Raw genomic sequence first — 23,656 nt, 5'->3', positions numbered from 1 at the left:
TTGGAGATTTAGAGATATTTGAAGAAGGGCCACTCCTTGTTTTATATACATACACATACCTTAGCATATATTTTCATCTCCATACAACCTTTGTTATAGTGGTGAAATCATCTATTTTTTACTAAAATACAAAACTTTCATGACCATGCATTCTTCATATGTATTATATGGGATGTAAATCGAATTATAAGTAATAAGTATTTATGAAAAAAAGAACATGCAATATGCATGACACAAGGCCGGCTATGGTTCTTATCCAGCAGATAGGTCATAATTCATAACTTCCATGATATCTATCACATGGTACATATTTTTGAAGTTCATATATCTTTAAATAATATAAATAGAGAATGAACTTTCAAGAAAGAATGTGCATCTCAAGAAAGAATGTGTATCCAAAAATAATCTTTAATGGTTAAATAGTATTCAATTAAAAATAATGATGTCAAAAAAAATAGAGATACAAATTAGGGCTAAAAATGGATCAGATATTATTTAGTTAATTTTATTTCAGGTCAAATTCAAATAGAAATTTTTGTATCTAAATATCAGATATATATTTTTCCTATTAAAGAAGTCTACAAACACCGGTAATAGAGGAAAAAAAACTTTAACATATACAAATACAAGTAATCAAGCCAAAATCCTCTTGGATTGTTGTATATTACTTAGCCACTATAACAATGTTGACTTTTAGTATATAATTATTTTTTTGTTGTACTTATTTAAAATTTCTTCATATTATAAAATAGGATCATTTCAAGTATATCATTTAATATTTTATATTTTAGTAAATAATTATTTTCATAAAAAATCCAACCATATCCCTTTTGTCAAAAATGAAAATAATTTTAATTAATTACTGATAATATTTTGAAAACTTTTTAAAAAACTAAAAAATATCAATAATGTCAATATATTGATATATCTATATATATATATATTGAGAAATTAAAAAAAAAGATAATTGATGATTATTTTTCTTCATACTATAACTAAAAAGTAATTTTGAAATTTAATATAGAAAATTTTTAATACTTTATATTATATTTTTTTATCTAAATAGTTCTAATTTTAATATATTTTTACTATAAATCATGCTAGATTAGTGATCAATAGATCATCCTTGGTCAAATCGTGTTTATGCAAGTTTAATAATATGTCTGAAATCATTAACTATTTATGGTGTATTAATTGTATTCTTGATAGTGGATTTTGTACCCATTCATTATGATTATATCCTTTATTTAGTTTTTATTATTATATTTTACTCGATATCAAAAATAATATTCAATTTATATCAATATTCTAATGGAAAAAATATGGATATAACTAATATTTGATTTGTATCTATTTTCATTTAAAATAAATATAGATATAGTTAATATCTAATTTGTACACACATGCATTTAAAACAAATGTAGATACTATATATTGGTATCCATTTAATATCTACATCTGTATCCCTATTTGTTAAAACATATGGATATACTAGTATTTGTTCAAATTTGATCCATTTTCAGCTCTAGCATAAATGATTATTTATAATAAAAATACTATACTGAAGAAAAAATTTATGCAAATTATGTCAAATAAGTTGGTCGAAGAAATATTATAAAAAATTAAATGCCATTCATAATCTACATGGAGCGATTATAAAATAAATAAAAAAATGATAATAAAAATTTCACACTCTAATCCTCCTCCCAATCTGCTCATCTTTATTTACACTATATGATGTATGATTTCTTTGCTTTCTTTCTTTATTTGATAAGATGACTATAATGGCAATTAGGGATAGGGATGTATTATGATGGTAGTTATACGCTCATATTAAGTGTTGGAATATAGAATAATATAGTTATATGATAGTATTTACTCACATAGAATGATAGAGTTAGATGATAGTATTTATTCACATAGTATATTATAGGTGTATATAATTCTTTGAAAGAAGTTGGTTTAAAAAGAAAATTAAAATCAAAATAAATAGAAAATAGACAAGTATTATATGCATGATAAAAAAGAGGAGAAGATGGAACAAACACGTGTGAATCACTTTAGAATTTTGTAGGTATATGAAATCTATAACACAAATTTTTTGATTATGTGGATATAAAGTAAGAATTATTTTTTTCATGAATTATATAAAAATAGGTAAACTTCATTTTGCTCGTGATTTCAGTTTGGTCATTTATTTTTTTCATCAACTCTTTTTTTTGAAAAAGAGCTTGTCGTGGTGAAATTTATGATAGTTTAGTATTATGATCTTCTAGTACACTTCAAGTGGAAAAGTGAGATGCAAAAAATAGAATGCTGTACAATTTCAAACTACACCAGTAATAAGAAGAAAGAAATACTTCAATCTACATTATTTCTTGAGGTAGCAAAACAAGACATAATCCTTCGATGGCATTTTCCAACTCTAAAATCTATCCTTGTTATTTCTCTATTCTCCAATATGCTCTTCTTATTTTTCTTTTTCTTCCTTCATTGCTCGAGTTCAAGCAATGTTCATTTTGTCTTCACATTTGGAGACTCCACTCTAGATGTGGGAAATAATCCATTGATCAACAATTACTCCATGTAAGCAAATTTTTCTCTGTATGGGCAAAACTTCTTTCATTGTCCCACAGTAAGATTCACCAATAGAAGAGTATTTGTTGACTTCACCGGTAAGTCTTTATTATTCTCTCTCTCCCCCCCTCTTTCTATCTACATATATATCTATCTATATTTTCTAATATTTTATAGAAATGCTGTCATATATATAAGTGAGTGCAGCAGTGCCTCTTAACATAGACTTACAAAAAGCCATATCCAAAAGTGGAGCTGTTGGTGAGGAGTATGAAGTTGAAATCCAACAAATGGCATTAACTTTGCAAGTATCGAAAGTGGAGTATTGAGAGAAGCAAATGAACTGATAATAGGCAATAATCTCTATCAAGTAGTGTGTCACTCAATATTTAGTGCATGGTATCTAATTTCTTATTTTGAGAATAATGGTATTTAATTCTTAAGTTTATATGTTGATCTGGACTAACAAAAAAAATTTATTGCTTGGTTATTGGCTTTTTAGAGTATGTGATTTGTTGAATCATGATCTTGTAACTCTTATTATGTATATTCAACAAGTACAGCTTGAAATATCTGCAATCTAATATTCACTGTCCACCTCTCTTCATTTTTAAAATTTGGCACTATTTTTTTTTAAGACAATTAATGATGCTAGGTTAATTCAGTCTCCATTCAGATAGGTAACATATTGTTTGATGCTTGATTCTCTTAAAATATTTGGTGCTTCTTTGTGCATGACACCACTGCAACTCCAAGTACCTACAACTATTGGAGAGCCTTGTGAATGAAAACAAGATTAGCAAGAAGATCATTGAGCAAGCCCTTTACATCTTTGAGATTGGTTCTAACGGTCTTTGCCTATTTCATCCCCACCAAAGCCTAGGAACCTGCTCTTGATGCTTTCATCAATATGATGCCATCAATATTCAAAGTGGTAGTTCAGCAAGTTTATGATAGTAGAGCATGCTAAATAGCATTTTTTGGGCTAGGTCCATCAGGCTGCATTCTAATGAGTATTATTTTGCCTGGGACAACTATTGAGTAATGTTATTAAGATGAATGAGATCGTGGTGGAGTATAACTTGGGCTTGGAAGCTATGGTTAATGGCATGCCAACAACATTAAAAGGGACAATTGGAGTTTATAGAGCCACAATTAACATTGTTGAATTTTTCACCAAAAAAAGAAAAAAAAATTATCGAACTATTTCTTCGACTTCCTCAATGGTACAGTAAGTTATAGATATTAAGAAAATTACATATGATGCTCTGCTTAGTATAACTACTGCTTAATTCATTTTTCGAGTAGTAAAATAAAATAAATCTGATTTTGCCGTTAATATAGCAATGTGTGGATACAGACATCCTTTCATAGTGACTAAATGAAGTGATTATGTGTCCTTGGAGTTATCCATGAACCACCACTATTTTTGTTTTGATTGGTACTAAGGATGCTTATAAGGCATCTAGGAAGTTGGTAACTGTCTGAAAGATTTTATGGCTATGAAATGTTATAAACAATTATGGTTATCATCCTTAATATTAAGATTCAGACTTGAATGGCACCATGATTTTTTTTTTTCTGATGGAGGCACCATGATACTTATTTTTTTCTTTTAAAAAAAAGAAGCCAAGGAAAAAATAATGTACTTGGGCATGCGGGACTATTTTGTATCACAGGATTGCGTACCTAGTAATTGAAGGACTCAACAATTTTGAATATTTCACATGAATCCTGTCTACCAAAAAAAACAAAAAAGAGTTAGGTCTAGAAACTTATTTTCAATCATTTTAGAATATAATTGAAAATTGATACCATATAAATAATGATGTTTTGACAAGTTTGATAAATTAAGAGAGATGCCTCGTTAGACCTAGATATGTGACTTGAATGACCTCAAAGCCACATACATTAAGTTATGCAATTGAAAATCATTGCAAGTATAATGAATTTCCTCGGAGTAAGTCTAGCCAAGTACCTAATTATGTCATTTGCTTTGTGATTTTTAACTGAGTGATCATATTCTTAAGTTTATCTTCTATTGATGACTATATTTGAATCACCTAATCCTTTGATTCCTGGCCATAATTATCAGTAGATTAATATTCTTGTTTATTTGACAAGCGGGATTGAGCTAGGAACTGAATGTTGTATATCATTGTAAAGGTCTTGGAAGTTTGAAAACTATGTTGTTACTTTTCCAAGTGCTTGTGGCAGCTTAACTAATGGCTCCTTTTTGTCACTTTTATGTTTCTTCCGGACTTCATTAATGTTTAAAGTGCTTGCTGTTGTGAGGATATACTTAGAGGAACACCTCAGTGTGGAAAAGGGAAATATGAGTCATGCAGCAGCCCTGGTCAATACATATTTTGGGATTTTATCCGTCCAACAAAGCATGCTTACAACCTCATTTTTAAGGCATTTAGGAATGGTAAAAGGTTCATGGATTAGGCCCCTTAAACTGAAAGCTATAGTGAACCTTCTGCTACCCTATCCCAGGTTTAAAAATTTTTGTTAAAGATGCACTTCCTTTAGTTTTGTTTTTGATTGAAGGGGAAATCACTTCTATTGCTCATTCAAAACAAAGAAAAAGACTTCTATCGCAAAAAGTCTTGCAAGCATGCCCACAGTATTACAGGTGCCTTTTTTTTTCCTCATTACAAATAGTATTACAGGTGTTTATGAGCTTATTGATTTCATGTTTCACTGTTATGTTTAGGACAAGGCATAGCTTTTAGTCATTAATTCTGTTTAAGCAAATTTGCATTATATAAAAAGGAAAAATTTGAGTCCTCTCTGCATCTTATTGCACAAATAATTTCGATCTCGAACGTAATTAAGCTGGAGGGTCCATGGGAAAAAGTCCTTTGGGAAAAGGTCTCTGTTTCTCTTGTTTTTTTTTAATAATATATTAAGAAAAACATGTAAGCAATGATTAGATAAAGAATACACAATTGCTAGACTCAAAATAAGAGCTTCCCTTTCTTATGCTAGTCAACCGTAAATGACATGTTTATTAGATATTCCTTCTTAACGTGGTACCTTTTTTCTGGGATAACATGATTCATAAAACTCTTATATTTTTTGGTGGAGGCTCAGAAAATATTTCAGGAGTTTACTTCGTTCACACTGCTGCTGGTGGTGCAGGACTGTAAAAGAAGGAAAATTGTCAACATATGCTGCTGTGATCAGAATTATAGTGGAACCGCCATAGCCAATCTGGAATAAAATACCAAGAGTAAGATCATGATCACTGTTTAAATTATAGAATATTACATGATTAGCCGTGCCAATATCTTTTGGACTCTGAGATGTAGTTGTTACATAAATATACCAATATCTTATTTCATACTTTTAGATGCCGGTGGAATAAAATGGCTCTTTGCCGACAAGTTAGATGAGCTAACGAACTTGGATGATAGAACATCCAGAAAACAGGACAAGCTACAAACTTAAGAACAAGAATTCTGCCTACTAACTGTACTTGATAGATATGACTGCTAGAACCGGTTCATTTTAGATCATCAACATGTAGGATGATTTCCCTTATTTTTGGTAGAAGGATGTGAATTTGAATTACAGAGTATTGATCTCTGCAGTCTAGTTGGTTTCCCATAACATAAGCCTGCTTTTCATAATGCCAGGTCAAGCTCCATTTCTTCTTTGGTCCCCATTACTACCAAGTGAAGGACCTCTTCTTCCATACCAGCTGCATCAAACTTCATAATGGCAGCTATAAACCATCTTGGTGATTAGGGACAGTAAATTATCATTATTTTAACTGGTATGCCAGTAACTACAGTGTATTTAAAAGTAGTGTGATAAAATTGGTATATAAAAACCTCTTATGAAAGTCATAATAAAAGATATGTATGTTTTGCAGGTAACTCCAGTGCAGTGGCAGCCTTACAATGGTTGTTGCAGCTATAATTACTGATCTTTGTAAATTAGAGGCCAGAGACAACCGGCCAAATGAAATACTGTTTTCATGCAAACTTGCTGCATAACTAAACTACTGCAGCACATCAAACTCTAATTCTTTTGTTCTTTATGTGTATTGTTGTGGTATACTGCTAAGCATTTTATTACTAATCAAGGCAAAAAATGCAAAAGGAACGAGTGTCCTCTATGAAGAAAGAAAACACTGACTCTTATTCATCAATGAGAGTGGGAAACCAAAAAGAAGTCTAAGAAAAGCAAAATGGCAACCAGATTTCACCTCCAAACAGGAAGAAAAAACATATTATGAACATTATTTATTAAAGAAAGTATTTGAGCGTTGACATATTGATAGACTACTTGAATTACGATGACATCATGTAATTACCAACCATTTGATCAGAGAGCCCTTCTTATATTTGTTTCTTTCCTCCCCTACCTATCTTCTTTCTCTGCCACTCCTTTATTCTCACTAATCATATGTTCTAGTGACAACTTGCCTATACCTACAAAATGTTCCCATCATATTTGTAAATGGTTCATCAGGTTGGCCTTAAGATTCTTCATATGATTAGCTAATATCTTTTCCAAACCTCCCAACTAACCACAGATGTGGGACCTGCGGTTTATAAAATAATAGTTTGCATTAGCAAGCAACTAACAAAGGGTTGTTCTGATATGGTACCCTAGGAGCAACCTTAGTAGGGTCCAACCTTGCCTTTTGCCATATAATTATAGTTGCTTTCCTTGCAAGTCTGCTGTTGCAACTTTCTTTTCCAATGTTTGCTCTGTTCTAAGACAAGAATTACAAGTAATAAAATTTCAGAACATAAACCAACAGCTGCGGCTGTTAAAACAACCAAAAGCTCAATATGGATTCATGCTGTTTAAACAAACTCCCTAGGGACCAAATCACACTTTAGACTTGAACCATATTCCATTTTGCTTTATTTGTTCTAGACAGATTCAAGCAAGAAACAAGCGTCACAAATTCAACCTAGTTGGACTAGCAACTTCCTCACCAAGCTCTAGCCTCCACCTTTGAGCACAAAGTATGGAGAAGATTTAGCCGGAGGACAAGGAAACAGACAGCATGCAAGCTCATTTCCATCAGTGAGACAGAGAGCAAACCTGATCAGATGGTGATTGTGGATAGGGCTAAAATCATATTTTAGAGGAAAGCAAGCTGCATTCAGCCCTTGCTCCACCAGCCAAATCCTCATATGTGGTGCGACTCAAATGCCCAAGAGTGGCAACTGATACTGCCTACCTACCTCACAAAAACCATGCACTTGGGGACCCCCAATTTTGTTCCACGGTCTCCGACCTTTCTTGCATCAACCCCCCCATTAGAAAAGTTTCTTCAATTTGATGAGACCCGTTGGATGGTGTTAGGTGACAGCCCAACCAAGCTAATGATTTGGTCTTGTTTGATGGCTCTCGTTTTCCTTTACGTTGCTTTGTCCGCATCCATGCAGCACCGAACTCCTCAACTCCCTGCCCATGTGCTCCTCCTAAAAAACTATCCCCACCAAAAGCGACCCCTTGCCAAATCTCTCTCTCTCTTCCTTCATGTAGACTTATATCAGCATCCACTTGCCTTCATAAACAGGTAGCTCGGGCCTCCTTCCCTCTTCTTATAACCTTCATCTTCCCATGTCAACACTCACTGGCTTTCACAGACCAGCAAGTCTGTTGCTTGGAAACGTATAGAAACTCCTCCATCTTTCACTCATTCAGTCATTCCCATGGGGAACACCACATCATGCACACCTTTTGCTGTTCCAACAGGATCCATCAAGGTCATTGATGACAATGGTGGAGTTCAAGAGTACATGCACACAGTGAGAGCAGCCGAGCTCATGGTAGAGAACCCGGGTCAATTTGTCTGCGACTCGAACTACCTCAACGTTGGATGCCGAATCCCCGGTCTTGTGGCCGACGAGGAGCTCGAGCCGCACCGCCTCTATTTCCTTCTTCCCATGGACATGCTCTACTCTGTGCTCACCGAGGAGGAGAAGGTCTCACTCTCATGTAAGGCATCCAAAGCAACGAAGAAGGGTGGAGGGCCTAAGAACATTGGAAGAAGAATCCTTCCTGTTCTCAGTGACTTCTGCTTGTTCCCTACAGAAGACAAGCAGGTGGCAGAGCGAACGAGGAGGGTCAACAAAGTGGGTAGGAGGATGTCAAGGGAGCGGTCTTGGACGCCGGCATTGGACACCATTGAGGAGGTTCCATGAACGAAGTCATGTGGAAGTGTTGGTATCGCACTGAATGGAGTTTTTTAATCCTATTTTCAAAGAATCTCTACGAGAAATTTTATTACCAATGAGGATTTTTATTTGTGTATGCAATCTCGAAACATAACTAACATTTTCCTGGCTTTCTTTGACCAAGTTTGTAAAGAAGTGCTTCGTTGTTGTAAAATTATCTTCCTTATCATGGTCCATGTTACATTTTTTTTTTTTGTCATCGCCTAGGTTATTTTCAGCTGGGAGGCATTAAATAAACAACCCTTGCTGCCTACTTTGATATATTGTAGGGAAAGATCGCTCGTTTTTAGGCCACGTAGATGTGAACAGAAAGCCAGAGTAATAAATGTAGTTTTTGGGCTTATATTGGCATACGTAATTGGAATTTCTTAACCGAAAAAAAAAAAAGAAGAGGAATTGATATTTGCTTTGTGCTTATGTTTAAATATCAGAGTAACAAAACTTAATGTAAACTAATTACAGCTGCATATCCATTCAACAATAATATTTCTATTTAAGGCAGAATAGCAAATCCTGCTTCCTAATTGGATGGTCAAAATGCAATTTAAGCATAAAAATATCCATGCAAGAGCACAATCTACTAAGAAATTGTACTTACACTATATATATACCATATAGCTGTACATATTGTCAAATCACAATTATTTATTTCTATGAGCTTTTTTTTTAATAATAATATGAATCTTGTTCATCAAGTGTTCATCTTGATACAACTCTATAAAAATGAATAGCTATAATTATCAGCATCCACAGCCACATGGTGCATGTTATATAGAATATAATTTTTTCAACCTACCATCCATGATGGCAGAGGAATACATTCTCAAGCAAGCCAATTATATTTATGCAAGATTTTTAAAGAGTGATGTCCTATTTATTGCAATGAATGATCGATTCCAAGAAGAATCGAGGTATTCTTTAGCTATGCAAATAGAAAATATCAAAATATTTCTAAAAGGGTGCAGACATTCGGCGATTCTAGTACAATAGATCATCTTATATTGAAATAATAATGACCTACTAGAGTTTTATTTTATATATCGGTTTTCATTTACAGTCACTGATGATTGATTAATTGAACCGTTGGACGCGGTAATGAAACAAAGGCGTTAGCCGGGATCACGCGGCCGCATAGAATGTTTATGCGCACACGTGGAAGTGATCGTTAGTCGTTTCTAGGCTTGTAGTTGTATCTTTTGCACGAAAGAACGATTCACCTTCCTTCGTGAGAATCTACCGTTGGATCATCCAGTGGTCGCCTTAGCTCTGTGCAGTTGGGGTGATCCAACGGTGGATTCGCGCGAAGGAAGGTGAGTCCTTCTTTCCGCTGGAAAGCTACAACCTCGACCCGCCGTTCAACTTAACCGTCCCGCTTCAACGATTTAACGTCACCATCAAATGGCATTCTCGTGGTTTCTAGCAACGTCAGGGCCAATACGTTTACCCGGCATCCCTGCGCGAGCTCCGCGAGGACGATTCGACCGTCCAAAAATCCGACATCGCCGGATGGCATTCCCTTCCTCTCTCCTCGACTCCTCCGCACATCCCTTTTCTCTCACCTCCCCCTCCTTTTCTCTCTCCTCGATCTCTCTCTAGGGTTGCATCGTCGTACTGCATTTCGGAGAAGATATCGGGGTGATCGATGGCGGGGATGCGGTTGCCGCCCGAGGACAGCGATCTCTTCCCGGCGAGGCCGCCGGCGGCGTTGGATCTGATATCGGACGACGACCGGTCGGTGGCGGCGGACTCGTGGTCGATAAAAAGCGACTACGGGAGCACGATGGACGACGAGCAGCGCCATGTCGACGCCGCCGAGGTCCTCTCCAGCTGCAACTTCCCCGCTGCTTCCGATTACAGGTCTCTCTTTTTTTGGTTCGCTCTCTATTTTGATCTTCTGAGTCGCAGAACGTTTGGGATTTGATCTGCTTTGTTAAATGGATGGCCTGTGGATTGTAATGTGTGCAATTATGTGCCCAAATTATAGCGTGGAGAATTGGCAATGGCCAAATTAGTGAAACGGACTCGCACGGGATGTAATGAATGCTGAGAATTTGGATGGATTGCATGCTATTTTCTGTCTCTGAATGTATTTGTTTTCTCGGCCGCTGGAACATTGTTCGAGATCTTTTCTTTTAAAAAAACGTAAAAGGATAAATTGTAGGAGTCAATTTTCCAAAATGTGAAGGCATTGGATAGTTTACAAAGTGGTTTACATTCGAAATATATTATTAGAAGCAATAAACATTTGCAAAACATGTCTTGAACTATGGTTCATAGTTCTGTTTGATGAAAATTAGATGCTTGGGGATTATTGATGAAATAAATTATTTGTCCCTTTGCACCACACTAGATCGCGACTGTTCATGTGGTCCATCTTCCAAAGTCCTTTTTCGCTTGCAACTTAAAACTTAACAGCATGCTTAAGCAAGGGTTGAGGGGCTGGTCCATGCTGGTCTTGTCTGTCTGTGTCAGCTGTGCCATGCTTTATCAGGTGCATGCCGGCATGTGCCGTGTATCTCGATGGTCTTGTTAACTTGTTGTGAGTACTTGGGTTTGTTGTGGTCAGGAAATTCTCTCTGTTGCCAGATAATACCAATGCTCCTTCTGTCCGTAATGACAAAAATGGAATTCAAGCTTACCAACCTTTGGATATCAATGTTCTTTTGTTGTTGTTTTCTCCATAATTTTTGGAAACATATCTATACTAAGAGAAGCAACTAATTTATGGTGATTTTTGCTTTATTATTTTGAATATGTCACTCACCTGAAAGTAGATAGCCCTGCTGATATATTAGTGCATTAGTTCGAACAATTTTGTTACTTGCTGAATATATGTACTGGTGGAGCAGTTCTGACAAGGATCTTCCAGATGCCAATGAGGTTGAAACATTGGTGTTGGGCTCACAGGGCTACTGGGATGCTGCTTATGGAGAGGATCTTGCAAATTTTCATGAGCATGGCCATGTGGGTGAAACTTGGTGAGTAGTACTCTTTAACATTACAAGAACAACTATACCGACAAAAGACTGGTATTGATGTTTAAAAGGCATGTCATCCCTGCTTTTGTTTGTTCAGTATTATGACCATTTCAATTTCATGTCACAGGCATGCATGTTTATCACTCAGTTTATCTGAACATATAAACACTAGATACTTTTCATGTGATCTCTCGTAACTACCCCTTTACTTTGTTCACAATCAGCTGGTGATTATGGCAGCAATTGGAATAATTCATAGATGGAAAGAGTACTTTTTCTACGGATGCTAGTTGAAGCTTGGTGAAAATTTCAAAACCACATTTATCTTGTGCTAATTTATGTGTTGTTGAGCATCCTAAATAAGAAAAATCTATAAATTGCATCTTCTTGCTTTTATGTAATAAAAGCAGGGTGGTTTACACCTTTCTTTCAATCAAAAAAAGGAGAAATATCTATAATTAATATGTTCTAGGACTCCTTCACCCTTACAGGCAAGGCTGTAAAATCAGTATTGGGAACTGTACCTGTATGTTATTGGTTTAGTATTGTCCGGTATGTATAATACACATCCTGTACTACGACAGGCTCTCGATGCTTTCTTCTCATTCACAATTTTAGTGCTATCTGAAATCAAGTGGTAGGGGTTGATACTGGGTAGTTTTGCTCAGTTCAAATCAGTAAGGATTGGTTCAACTCAAATACCAAACTGAACCTTGGTATCTTATGGGTATAGTCAGGATGGGGTCATACAAGCTGGTATGGCAGACCTTGCTTACACCTACGCAATTATAGTAAGATAGTTATTTTTAATCTGACAAAAATCAAGTGAAACATGTCAATGACGAGATTACTACGTAAAAATCTGAGCTCGGATTCATGGTGTTTGGCCTTATTCTTCATGATTTGGTCATTTTTGGTGGTGAAATACCTCAAAAAGGATGATTACAATGTCAAGTCAATTTTTTTATCTACTTTTTTGTTATTTGAGATAAGAAATTTCAAATTACTTATGTATTAGAGAATTATAGAGAAAAGGCAGTTAAAATTTGAAATTTGTAAAATTATTAAGTGGAGGAAACAACATGTGATGTTGTATGGGTAATTAGAACATTACTCTAGGGAAACAACTTCTGCAGTCCATTATAATTTAAAGATTCTTTTGTGGGAAGCTGCAATTTAAATGATTTGGTCTCTCTTTATTTTCTTAGAATAAGAAAATCACATAATTTATCAAATTGTTGAGCGAATTTTATGAAATTGAATTTAAGCAATAGCTGGCAGCTGAACTATTTCTTCATGCATGTCTGTGAATTTCTCTATATATTGCATAAAATAAAAACTATTCAGGTTTGGAATTATCAATTTGATTCAACCACCCTCTTGCAGCTTCGGTGTTGAAGTCATGGAAGTTCTTGTTACTTGGACTAAAAACGTGTGTGTCAGCATGTGCCAAGGTCCTAACATGGCTGATGACAAAAGTTGTAAATCTGAATCAAGTGACAGCCACAGAGAGTTGTCCAGCTTGAGTGTACTTGATATTGGAACTGGGAATGGTCTGCTTCTGCAGGAGCTTGCAAAGCAAGGGTACTCTCCCAATTTTATGTCCTTACTTTAATCTAATAGGTTGCTTCAAACATTTGTCACAAAATATTTAAGTGGCTCTTAGATGATATGAGTTCTACTCTCTGTGTTTTATATCAAGTGTAGAAATTTGGAATTTTATGTGTGTTTGTGTGAGTTGTTTTCTTTGTGGATGGATGTTCATGTTAGTATTGCATTTTAATATATATCAATTTGGATGCTTCTCTATAAATTGCTGAGTGGGAGTTCCTAGTAAGCTAAATGCTATTTTAAGTAGATAATGAGGTATTCTTTATGTTTGAAACGAATAGATCCATAAAAATTGACAGTATTTTCTCCTTATTTAAATGCAAATAGAATTTCTAAGGGAGGGCTAATTTTGTGACCGTTCATTAATAGTTTAATAGCTTGGTCTTCAGCACTAAATCTGATTGTATACACAATTTGTTGTTCACTGTTATGATCAACCATCATCCTATGGTGAAACATTGATGTGTATTAGCAAGAACATTATCTGCTTCATGTTGTTGAAAGTGAAATATGTTGCTTTTAAAAAAAAAAAATCCAAAATGCTTTTTGGATGAGCACACATAAGCAGATATTTTGCTGTCTGAAGGAAACCAAATTTGCCTGATATGCCAGCAGAACTGGACTGGCTCTTAAGATCTAGCTCTCATCCGTGTACATATGCTTCCATTCTGGGCAGGGAATTCTATGGAAGTAACATAGTGAATGCAAGTTCATCCATGTCCCACAACTCATCCTCTTGAAGGAAGAGGAGCTGCCATACTTTGCTTATCTATAATTTCATATTAACTAATGGGTCGACTTTTTTGCAAAGCATTTTAATGGCTTCAATCCTATGAGTACATTTATAGATCCACCATTCTCCACCGGTCTGCAGTAGCTTGTCATAACTTTTTTGAAGAATCTTGCAACTGTTGAGACCTTCATCACCTGGACCTGTTACCAGGTATCTTGCCTGCTGTAATACTTGGATCTTCTTGCCACCTTCTATTGGAAAGCCTTGTGGTGCATGGATGGATTGGTTGGACCAAGAACTTCCACCTTATATTTTCTTAAATACTTAGTAGCTGCACTTTCGGGTGGGAAATTGATGGTTGTATTATTTAACTAACATTAGTGATCTATCTGAGTAGGTTCCCGCATGTTACATCAACGTTGCTAGGTGTCACCCTCAACTAGGGCTGGCAGTGGTTATATTCTGGTTTAACTCTATGTTTATCTGAATCTCTCTTAACCTGTATTTGGATCTGAGTCCTCTTTGAATCCAGATACAGGCATGCATAATAATCTTCTTCCATTTTTTGCATTTATACAAAAGAAAAGGATCAATTATGTTGTTATATTAATGTTTTAGGGTTGTGACTTATGAAGCAAAATTGGATCTGGCAAGATCAAAATTGGTCTCATAAGTATTCAGATTCAATTTCTTTGATCAGAAGCAAACCTAATAAAGTTCAGAAATCAGAATCTGGATTCTCATATCGAATCTGAGATTTTCAGTTACATACAAATCAGATTATTATCCATTTGTCCAATCAAAATAAATGTTTCATGCCAATCTGAAATTTACATTTGGGCATTGATTCTATTATCAGCAATTTTTAAACAGGAAACACAGTAATTAATTGATTTAAGATTTTACATGTTAATGGAGATGTATAGTAGAGGTGGTAGCACACCAAGGACATATTTGCATAATTTGTGCTGTGCTGAGTTTTCAACCCCAGCTTCTTGTTATTGAAAATACATTGTGGAATTTGTGCACAAAATTATACTGAACGGCATTAGCAAAATGTTCATGAAGCCTTGTGCAGATGTAGTTCTAGTGTAGTGCAAGTTTTTTATTTGCCTTCTGAATCACTTGAGTTATTTTCAGCCATAGGAAAATTCAATCTTCACTATTACGTCCATCGACAGTTTATGGTGCCATTTCTGTCTAATGAGCAATAAAAAGTCATTTGGTGTCGCAGAATTTTACCTTGCATGCTTGTCTTCATCAGATTGGATTCTCTAGGCCATTGATCTTCTTATCGCTTATCCATTAGGCATTATCGATGATGCCAATCTCCAAGTAGCTTCACTCTAACACCTGCTATAGTTATTCTACAATTTTGTTTTATTTTATATCTTCAAGACAACTTACTGGTATATCAACTTCCAGGTTTATTGATCTTACTGGAATTGATTATAGTGAAGGAGCCATTGAGCTTGCAAGAAACATTGCTCTTCGTGGTGGATTTTCCAGTATTAACTTCATGGTTAGTCATATTTTCTATGAGGATATGTTGCTTAATTATGCTTTCTTGTGCTCCTTTTCTCCATGATGCTTTTTTATTATTTGGCAGACATTCATGCTTGTGTTGTGGTGCTGATATGTGGTTACATGCATGACTGTCCGTATGGTGCCCCTTATTTCAAATCATGCATGTAAAGAAGCCTAAGTTCTAATTTTCATAATATGAAGGCCAGAAGGATTTTTTTAGATTTCATTAAAACAGCAACCTTAAAGGTCCTAGTCAATAATTAGGACCTTATGGTTATGGACATCTTATGTGTTTTCTTTAGTTTTTACTACACATGAAAATATAGTTAATCATTTTGTTTGTAACCCATACTTGGACTTCATATCCTTCATCTATAAACTATTTTTTCATATATAATTAGGGGAATTCATTGCATCAGCTCATCCATGTATCATGTGGAACTATCTATATCCACAGAGATGCCACATATCTGTTCAATAAAGATTTATATATGCAAGCACCAAAGGTTTTCATTTTTTTTTTTTTTTTTAAATAACTTATTGATGACTTCTGTTGTAATGTGGATGTTCTCATGATTCTTACATCAATCATAGAAACTATTTGCATCTTTTTCTTTTTCTTTCTTTTCTCTGGAAGATGATTGCAGGTGACTTTATTGTGACCATGTTGATGTGCGCATGTTTATTTGTATTTTATTTTGAGATTTAAATCTTGTGGAGGAGGCCTTTTGTGATCATTGTATCATTGTAATGAACAGGTCCAAATGTTTCAGTTGCTATTTCTTTTCTTTTCATGTTGCCTCTGTTCTTTTCCTTTACTTACCATGAAGCACAGGATGAATTATATCTCTAGTATATAGAACTAGACTTAGCAGTTGCATTTGTTCATAGAATTGGCTCATTAACAGAGAGCTATCGCTGGCCACGGAAGCAAAAAGAACCATCTAGCTCACATATCCATGCTAATGAATGTTTGGCATGTGCAACTCTCTCTCTCTCTCTCTCTCTCTCTTTCTCTCACATGCGCTTGCTTGCTCGCATTTTTAACATAGCTCCAAAGATACCATGTTAAATCAGTTACAGGAGTAGCAAGTGAAAACTACTGCTGTCTATCATGTGCCAAGTGTTAAAATGGAAATGCTGTAGGTTGTCTATTCAAGTTTTTTGCTGGTATTCTGACTGAAATCCAAATGTGTTGTGCTTGTGAAATGTGGTTAAACTAAACAAAGTTTATCTAGCAGTCAAAATTTGGATGCTTCTCATTGTATACCTGTTAGAGTAAAATACAAGTGTCTATTGCTATCACCTGTTGGATTTTTGTGTTAATCACTCTGGTGGGTCGTTCCTTAATTTGATGGTTCTTTTGCAGGTTGATGATGTTCTCGAGACAAAACTGGAGAGAAAATTCCAACTTCTTATGGACAAAGGGACTCTAGATGCCATAGGGCAGCATCCAGATGGCCCCATCAAAAGGTAACTGTACTTAGGCACTGGGAGATGGTTGCTCCAGGTTAGCTGTAGTCTTAGTTCAATTGTTTACATACTCTGTATGTTTCTTGCACTATATGTTCCCTGCACTTAAAAGAATTAAACTAACCATGTGATTAGATTTAGTTTGAATGCTTTTTGTGGCATAACCTAAAGATAACCAGGAAAAATTTAGATCGGGTATTGAGTTTGAGAGGATTCCTGTAAACAGCACTTGTATTTACTATTTAGATATTACTTCACTCCACTTGTTTTTTTTTTTTTTCGTTAGTATTTTTGGTAGAAGATATTCCAAGTACAGAATAAAAAGAAATTAGTATAATTACTGCTGCCTTAGGAAAAAGTTACTTATCTAATATAATTTTTTAAATTTTTATCATAGTTTGATCTGTGTGCAATTTAATTTTCAGAATTATGTACTGGGAGTCTGTATCAAAGCTGGTTGCTCCTGGTGGTATACTGGTTAGTACACTAGCTCGATTTTTGTTTCCTATAAAATGAAAAATCCTTTCATTTACAAACTATTGTCTTTCTGTAATCCGCCCTTTTCAATCTTTCTTTTGATGCATTGGCATTTTTTCTAGGTTATCACATCATCTAACAGTACGAAGGATGAACTACTGCAAGAGGTGGAAAATTTTAATCAAAGGAGGCTTAGTGCTCAGGACATCGATCAAGAGAAAAACAGCAAACCTGCTGTCTTCCGATATCTTGATCATGTCCAGACCTATCCTAATATGGTGTACGGTGGGGCAGAAGGGTCCCGTGTGGCCACTGTCGCATTTATTCACAAGTCAGATTAGAAGCTGTTTATCTCTTTCCACTTCTATTCGTATATGGAGTTACATTCTCTCCTGAAGTTCTCTGGTTTTGAGAGGGATTGCTTATGTTTTTGATGAGAGTTGAGTTGATACTGTTTGCTCTGGAAAGTTTGTGCTTTGTGTAGTTTTGAATGTTTTTGTTGTCTTGGCATCAGGTATGGAAATATTGACATACTGCATACAAAGATTATTTTACTGAGAACACTGTTCTGGTTTTTTGCCGGACAGAAATGTTCCATTGGACTTCTCTGGGTCATCATGCCTCTATCCTCGTAGTCATGATTATCTCGTCCTCACTCCTCATTCATTTGTCCAGAGGAAGAGAGGAAAAAAAGAGAAAAACCTGGCTTCAATCTAGCTTAAATTATATTATCATGGCTCAAACGTGTTGAGGTTGTATGACCAAATCACCTGCCAATAAACTTTACTGTGGTGATAGAGTGTCATCAGATAGCCACGAATCCCACTAACAAACAAGGATTTACCTGACTCCTAACATAACATTAAAAGGGTTTAGATCTTCTCTCGTTCATGTTTATAAACTGGAGAAATTAGAATTACTATGGATGGCAGGTGATTTCAGCAGGCGTCTCATAGCTGAGAGAGAATCCAGGCTTGGTACTCGCCATGCTCACGTGAGCTCAAGGATAAATATCCCATCCAACGCATGCTTTATCTACATGAATGGAAGCGTGTCAGTTTGTGATAATCTGATCAGAAGTTTGTTCTAGCATCTTGGTAGCTTGATATATGTAATTTTAGGGGATGTTTGGTTTGTGACTAGGATTAGAATCGGAATCGAAGTGGATTGGAATCCAAATCAGACGGCCATATCCTTCAAAGTATTTGGTTTGTGATTGAAATCAGAATCGAGTTTTGAATCTTTAGGAAAGAGTAGGGGTTAGATCATTCTCATTCCATCTTAAAATCAAAATAAGGCTTTCTCCAATCAAATGACTGAAATGGTTATTTCCATTCCGCTCTCCAACTAAATAGTTAAAATGGAATGGATTTCCATTCTAGGCCCCAACTTCTCCTAATCAAACACCTCTAAACCATTTTATGTTTTGGTAGCTTGATATGTACTTTTTTTTTTTTTTTTTTTTTCTCATTTGAAGAAGAACAAAATTTAACCGTGTATTTTTCATTGAAAGCAGAACTAGTTGTAGAGATGTTTAAAATGGAGACGACGTCAGCCACATGAAAAAGAATACAGTTCTTTTAGTTCTAATTTAAGTCACATTCAGCATTGAAAAAATGTAATAAATGCACTTTTTGGAGGCAATAAGTTCATTAACTTGCTGGCTTTGAATACAGAGGCTTGCTTGATATTCCTTAGGCCAATATATGCGAACGTCTTGATCGATTTTCCCTCACAACTTCCAACTCCTAAAAGACTACAATCCTCCAACCATTCCGCTGGGCCTGTTCTTTTATGGCTAAATATTATAAAAAATTTAGCTAATTTTCTCATTGATCAGCTTATCCATATTTTTACGTTTTTCAAGATTGATAAGTTATTTTTCATGAATAGTATGTACTTATGAAATGGAGAAAAAATTTTATCCACTTAGATGATGACTACATCATTTTCTAATCAACCAGTAAAGTAGGTATTTAATTTTATTTCTAAAATATCCGATCCTCATTTTCAATGCCTTCATCATTTAATATCCAATAACTCAATTATCCACTTTCTCCAAACCTAAAAAGCATGAAGGGTGTTATAAAAAATATGGATAAATTTTAGCAATTTATCCAGAAAAGTAGTAATCCAAAAGAACGTGGATAATAGATTTTGAAGTCACTTTCCTATGTATAAAATAACATGAGTAAATTATGTTTATATCTAATTATTTTTTAAAAAATATTTACTTAGAAAAATATAGATTTCAAAGTAAATTTTTTATCCACAAAAGAACAAAACCTTTTGATCAGCGATTTCAATTTCTATGTACCACCATTTTCATTGGAAAACACGATTGCTCATTACAGAGGCTGGTTACAATGTTCTTGTTCTCTCCCAATATATAGCTCGAAACCAAGTCTTCCATGTATCAAGCATCTCTTTATCAAGGAGTTAATCTAAGCGTGCTATCAATTCAAAAGATGAGAGGCAAAGATGGTGGTGGTGGTGAAGGCAACAATAAAGATGGTAGCAGCAGTGGTGGTAGGAAAGATAATAAAGATAGAGACAACTCCAGCAAAGGAAGTGGTGGAGGTGGTTACTTGGCAACTTTGGCAATGCAAGTAGTTGCAGGAATGGAGGCAGAGGAATGATGAATGCTCTATTGGAATTTTAAGGGGCAATAGAACTTATATGATGAAGAAGTCAAATCACTTAGTCCAATTACAAGGAGTTTTCTTAACAACTTGATAAGCCGATTGTAGTATTCTATTCAAAAAGCATTTATATAGAGGTGAAAGTGATATGGATAATATTTATCTGGATTCATTTTCGTATCTGCAACAATTTGGATATGGACAAAAATTTAAAAATGTGACTAATATTCATATCCATATCCATCAAAGAAAAATAGATATAGATAAACAACTATCTGATCCATATTCGAATATTCGAATCTACCTATAATCTTATACAATTTTATATAACACTTATTAATTTTTAAGAAAAGTATAAAACCATATAAATATTTTATTAACTTGATTTGCCATCTATTTAGTAATATCTTGGATTCCATAATTATAAAATTTAATTATCCAACTTGTATTCATAATTATATCCATAGTTTCAGTATCCACATTGTGTCAATATCTATTTAAAATACATATGGATATGAATTTTTATATCTAAATAATCATCATATCCATATTTGTATTCATCAGATAAAATAAATATGGATATAAATATGCTAAAATTTAATCCATATTCGTTCTGGTTTAATCCTATTTTTGTATGCTTTTGTTTTTAAAATTTTTACGAGCATATTAACATGTGCGATGCACAGGCCTCCTCCATCTTCCTCCTCCTCCCCTGCAGCTTGAGGCTTCTTCGCCCCCCCACCAACCCCCCCCCCACCCACCTAGCGCCGTGGCTCCTTTATGCGACCCTGACCCCCTCCGCGGTTCCCCACCTCCCCACCCCTGCGACCATGTGGCCCGCGACTTCTCCTCTATGCATCCCAGATCCTACTCGGGAGACCGCGCCTTCTCTGTGGTACCCCACCATCACCCCCATGGGTACGGCCCGTGGCTTCTCCTCTATGTGGTCCTCCTCCCTGCCCCTCTCATCGGCAGCCCATGGCTTCTCCATGGTTTCTCCTTACGCCTCCTCCATCTTTGTTGGCCTACGGAGGCGGGCTTTCTCCATCCTCCTCCATCTCTGTCTCCTTTGGCGGCTGAGCGGGCCTCGAATTAAGTGGCCAAATAGGGAAGCTTAGGCGCTGGACTTCTCCAACAACAAAACCCTCCTCCGCTCCTTTGCCACTGGCCCTACCCCCAGCTCCTCCTCACGTCGACTTCCACCATGTTGTTTTTTTTTTTTAGTTTTGAACCTTCTTTGTGGTTTCCCCCCATGCCTCCCCTGCCTTCGCTGGCCCACGAAGGCAGGCCTCCGCCATCTTCCTCAATCTCCATCTCCTTTGGCGGCTGAGCGGGCCTCGAACCAAGCGGCCAAATAGGAAAACTTAGGCGCTGAACTTCTTCAATAGCAAAATCTTCCCCCGCTCCTTTGCCATCAGCCCTGCCCTTAACCCCTCCTCACGTTGACTTCCATCATATTATTATTATTTTTTTTATACACACATGGCGGATAGAGGCATGCCCATATGATAGACGAAGACACACCAACATATAGACACACACATACACACACACATACATATATATATATACATATTACATGCGCACGTGTGCACACGAGGGAAAGCCTCAGCACAACAGTAAGATTGCTTCATTAAAACCTTAGTGTCACAATTACAATATATAGAAACCCACATGTAGGGATAAGGCTTAATAAATCTAACTCTCTACCAGTCCTGCATTGACGGGAGCGTCGTGCAATAGTCTACCCTTTTTTATCAGATGTAGATGGATATATAATCATGAATGTGAAAAGTATTTGTTGGTCATTTATTAAGCTTGCAATTTGGATTAACAACTTAGTCTAGCTTAACCTTCAACAACATCAATAACGAGATGTTTATGGGAGGATTTCTTTTCTGATGCTTCCTTGGAATTGCCAGCTCAGAAGCAGCCTCACCAAGCTTCAGTGATAGCAACCACACTCACTCTCCAAATTTTCTCCCAGAGAAAGGGTATAAACAAGAAAGGCAACCAGCAGAAATAACTTAAAGAACCACTCTAGCTTTTAAACATACTTTCAAATGAAGAGAGCGAGGATCTCAGACTAGGGTACTATTATATCAATTCCCCGAGATTAATCTATTCGGTTTAGGGTTTTTAAGGTTTAGGGTTTAGTTTCTGGTCAATTCTGTAGAGATGGAATCACCTAATATTTAGATATGCTGATTTTTATTTCTTGCTCTCTTTTTGATGATGCTCCTTAAGTTGTTATGTATGATCATGCATAACAGCCAATGCACCCTTGGTTGAAGCTTGTGGGTCCCAAGACGTGACTAGAATTTGATAACAAGAATGCAGGCAGCATTGTATTGAATGATAGGTACGACTTTACCTTCACACTTGCGTCAAAATTCATTCTAACTTAAATTTAGTCATAAACCGCAATAAGAAGGCTTTTATCTCTGTCTAATATGAACTCAAGCCTTATGAAGGTATGATTCGGTTGAATTTTTGATGTCCTTGAAAGGTGCGATGTCCTTCTCTTTAAAGATTGTAGGCTGAGGAGGTTCAATATAGAAGTCTTGCTTTACAAGGAAAGTGGCAATGAAATGATAAGTTGTGAACCTTAACTTAAACTCAAACATCTGCAATTGTTTTTTCTTTTTTTGGGAACAGGTCTTGTGTAGTTTGCAGTCGCACGGATAGCGGAGCACGTACCACTGGCCTAGTCATTCTTTGCATATTGGATTGTCAATGGCATTTATGTAATGATTTGAGCCTTTTGAGTTAAAGGCACGGTGATTCAGCTTCTGCATAACATATATTTTGTGATTGTGGTGTCTGACTTATATATAGATGAGATGTAATTAAGTAGTTCCTTATTTCTTGGACCTTATTATGACTTTATACTGCCAAGAACTACCCCCTCTTTTTCAGTTTCTATTGTGGTGGAAGTTTGGTTGTCCTTTCTTTTTGCATCAGTTTTCTCCCATTCATATTTTTAAAAATATCTTTTTAGATTTAATCATGGTGATTATTGACTTCAAATTTGCTTTTCCTTTCTCAGCTTCCAATTGGAAAGGAGATAAGATTCCGTCTCGTTGATTTAAGGTGTTTGAGCCTGTTCTCCAGAAGCCTTTGCATAAGGTAAGAATGTTGATCGCGTGGTTCTTCCTCTTGTTTTTCATTCTTAACATCACACTCTTTTGGTTGTATTTTCTTTTTTATGTTATAATGATCCAAACAAACCCATCATTATTATTGAAAAGTTGAACACAATGGACTCCAACCACATTAATTCTTAGTGATCAAGAGTTTTCATAGGAGAGTACCAACCTTTACAGAAGCATCCTACAACATGTTTATTCTATAGGATATGCAGAATTATCTTATTACATAAAAATCAACCTTGACTACAAGAACTGAGCCTGAACATTGGTAAGT

General features: G+C 35.7%; 2 protein-coding genes across 2 annotated transcripts; both read left to right on the top strand.

Annotated features, from left to right (window-relative positions):
* Window positions 1-8,138: 8,138 nt before the first annotated feature.
* LOC105041154 (uncharacterized) lies at window positions 8,139-8,859 on the top strand. The gene has a single exon (XM_010917999.3). It carries the CDS (start codon window positions 8,265-8,267, stop codon window positions 8,754-8,756), a length of 492 nt encoding a protein of 163 aa, XP_010916301.1. The 5' UTR covers window positions 8,139-8,264; the 3' UTR covers window positions 8,757-8,859.
* Window positions 8,860-10,286: 1,427 nt separating this feature from the next.
* LOC105041155 (uncharacterized) lies at window positions 10,287-18,185 on the top strand. The gene is made up of 7 exons (XM_010918000.3): window positions 10,287-10,646; window positions 11,639-11,767; window positions 13,154-13,351; window positions 15,537-15,633; window positions 17,008-17,111; window positions 17,537-17,588; window positions 17,711-18,185. The coding sequence occupies exons 1-7, from the start codon at window positions 10,432-10,434 to the stop codon at window positions 17,927-17,929; spliced, it is 1,014 nt and encodes a 337-aa protein (XP_010916302.1). The 5' UTR covers window positions 10,287-10,431; the 3' UTR covers window positions 17,930-18,185.
* The last annotated feature ends 5,471 nt before the right edge of the window (window positions 18,186-23,656 follow it).

Source organism: Elaeis guineensis, chromosome 3 (genome assembly GCF_000442705.2).
Source record: "Elaeis guineensis isolate ETL-2024a chromosome 3, EG11, whole genome shotgun sequence".
Classification (NCBI taxonomy): Eukaryota; Viridiplantae; Streptophyta; class Magnoliopsida; order Arecales; family Arecaceae; genus Elaeis; species Elaeis guineensis.
Note: the sequence above shows the minus strand (reverse complement) of the source record. Positions and strands in the feature narration are given on the sequence as shown.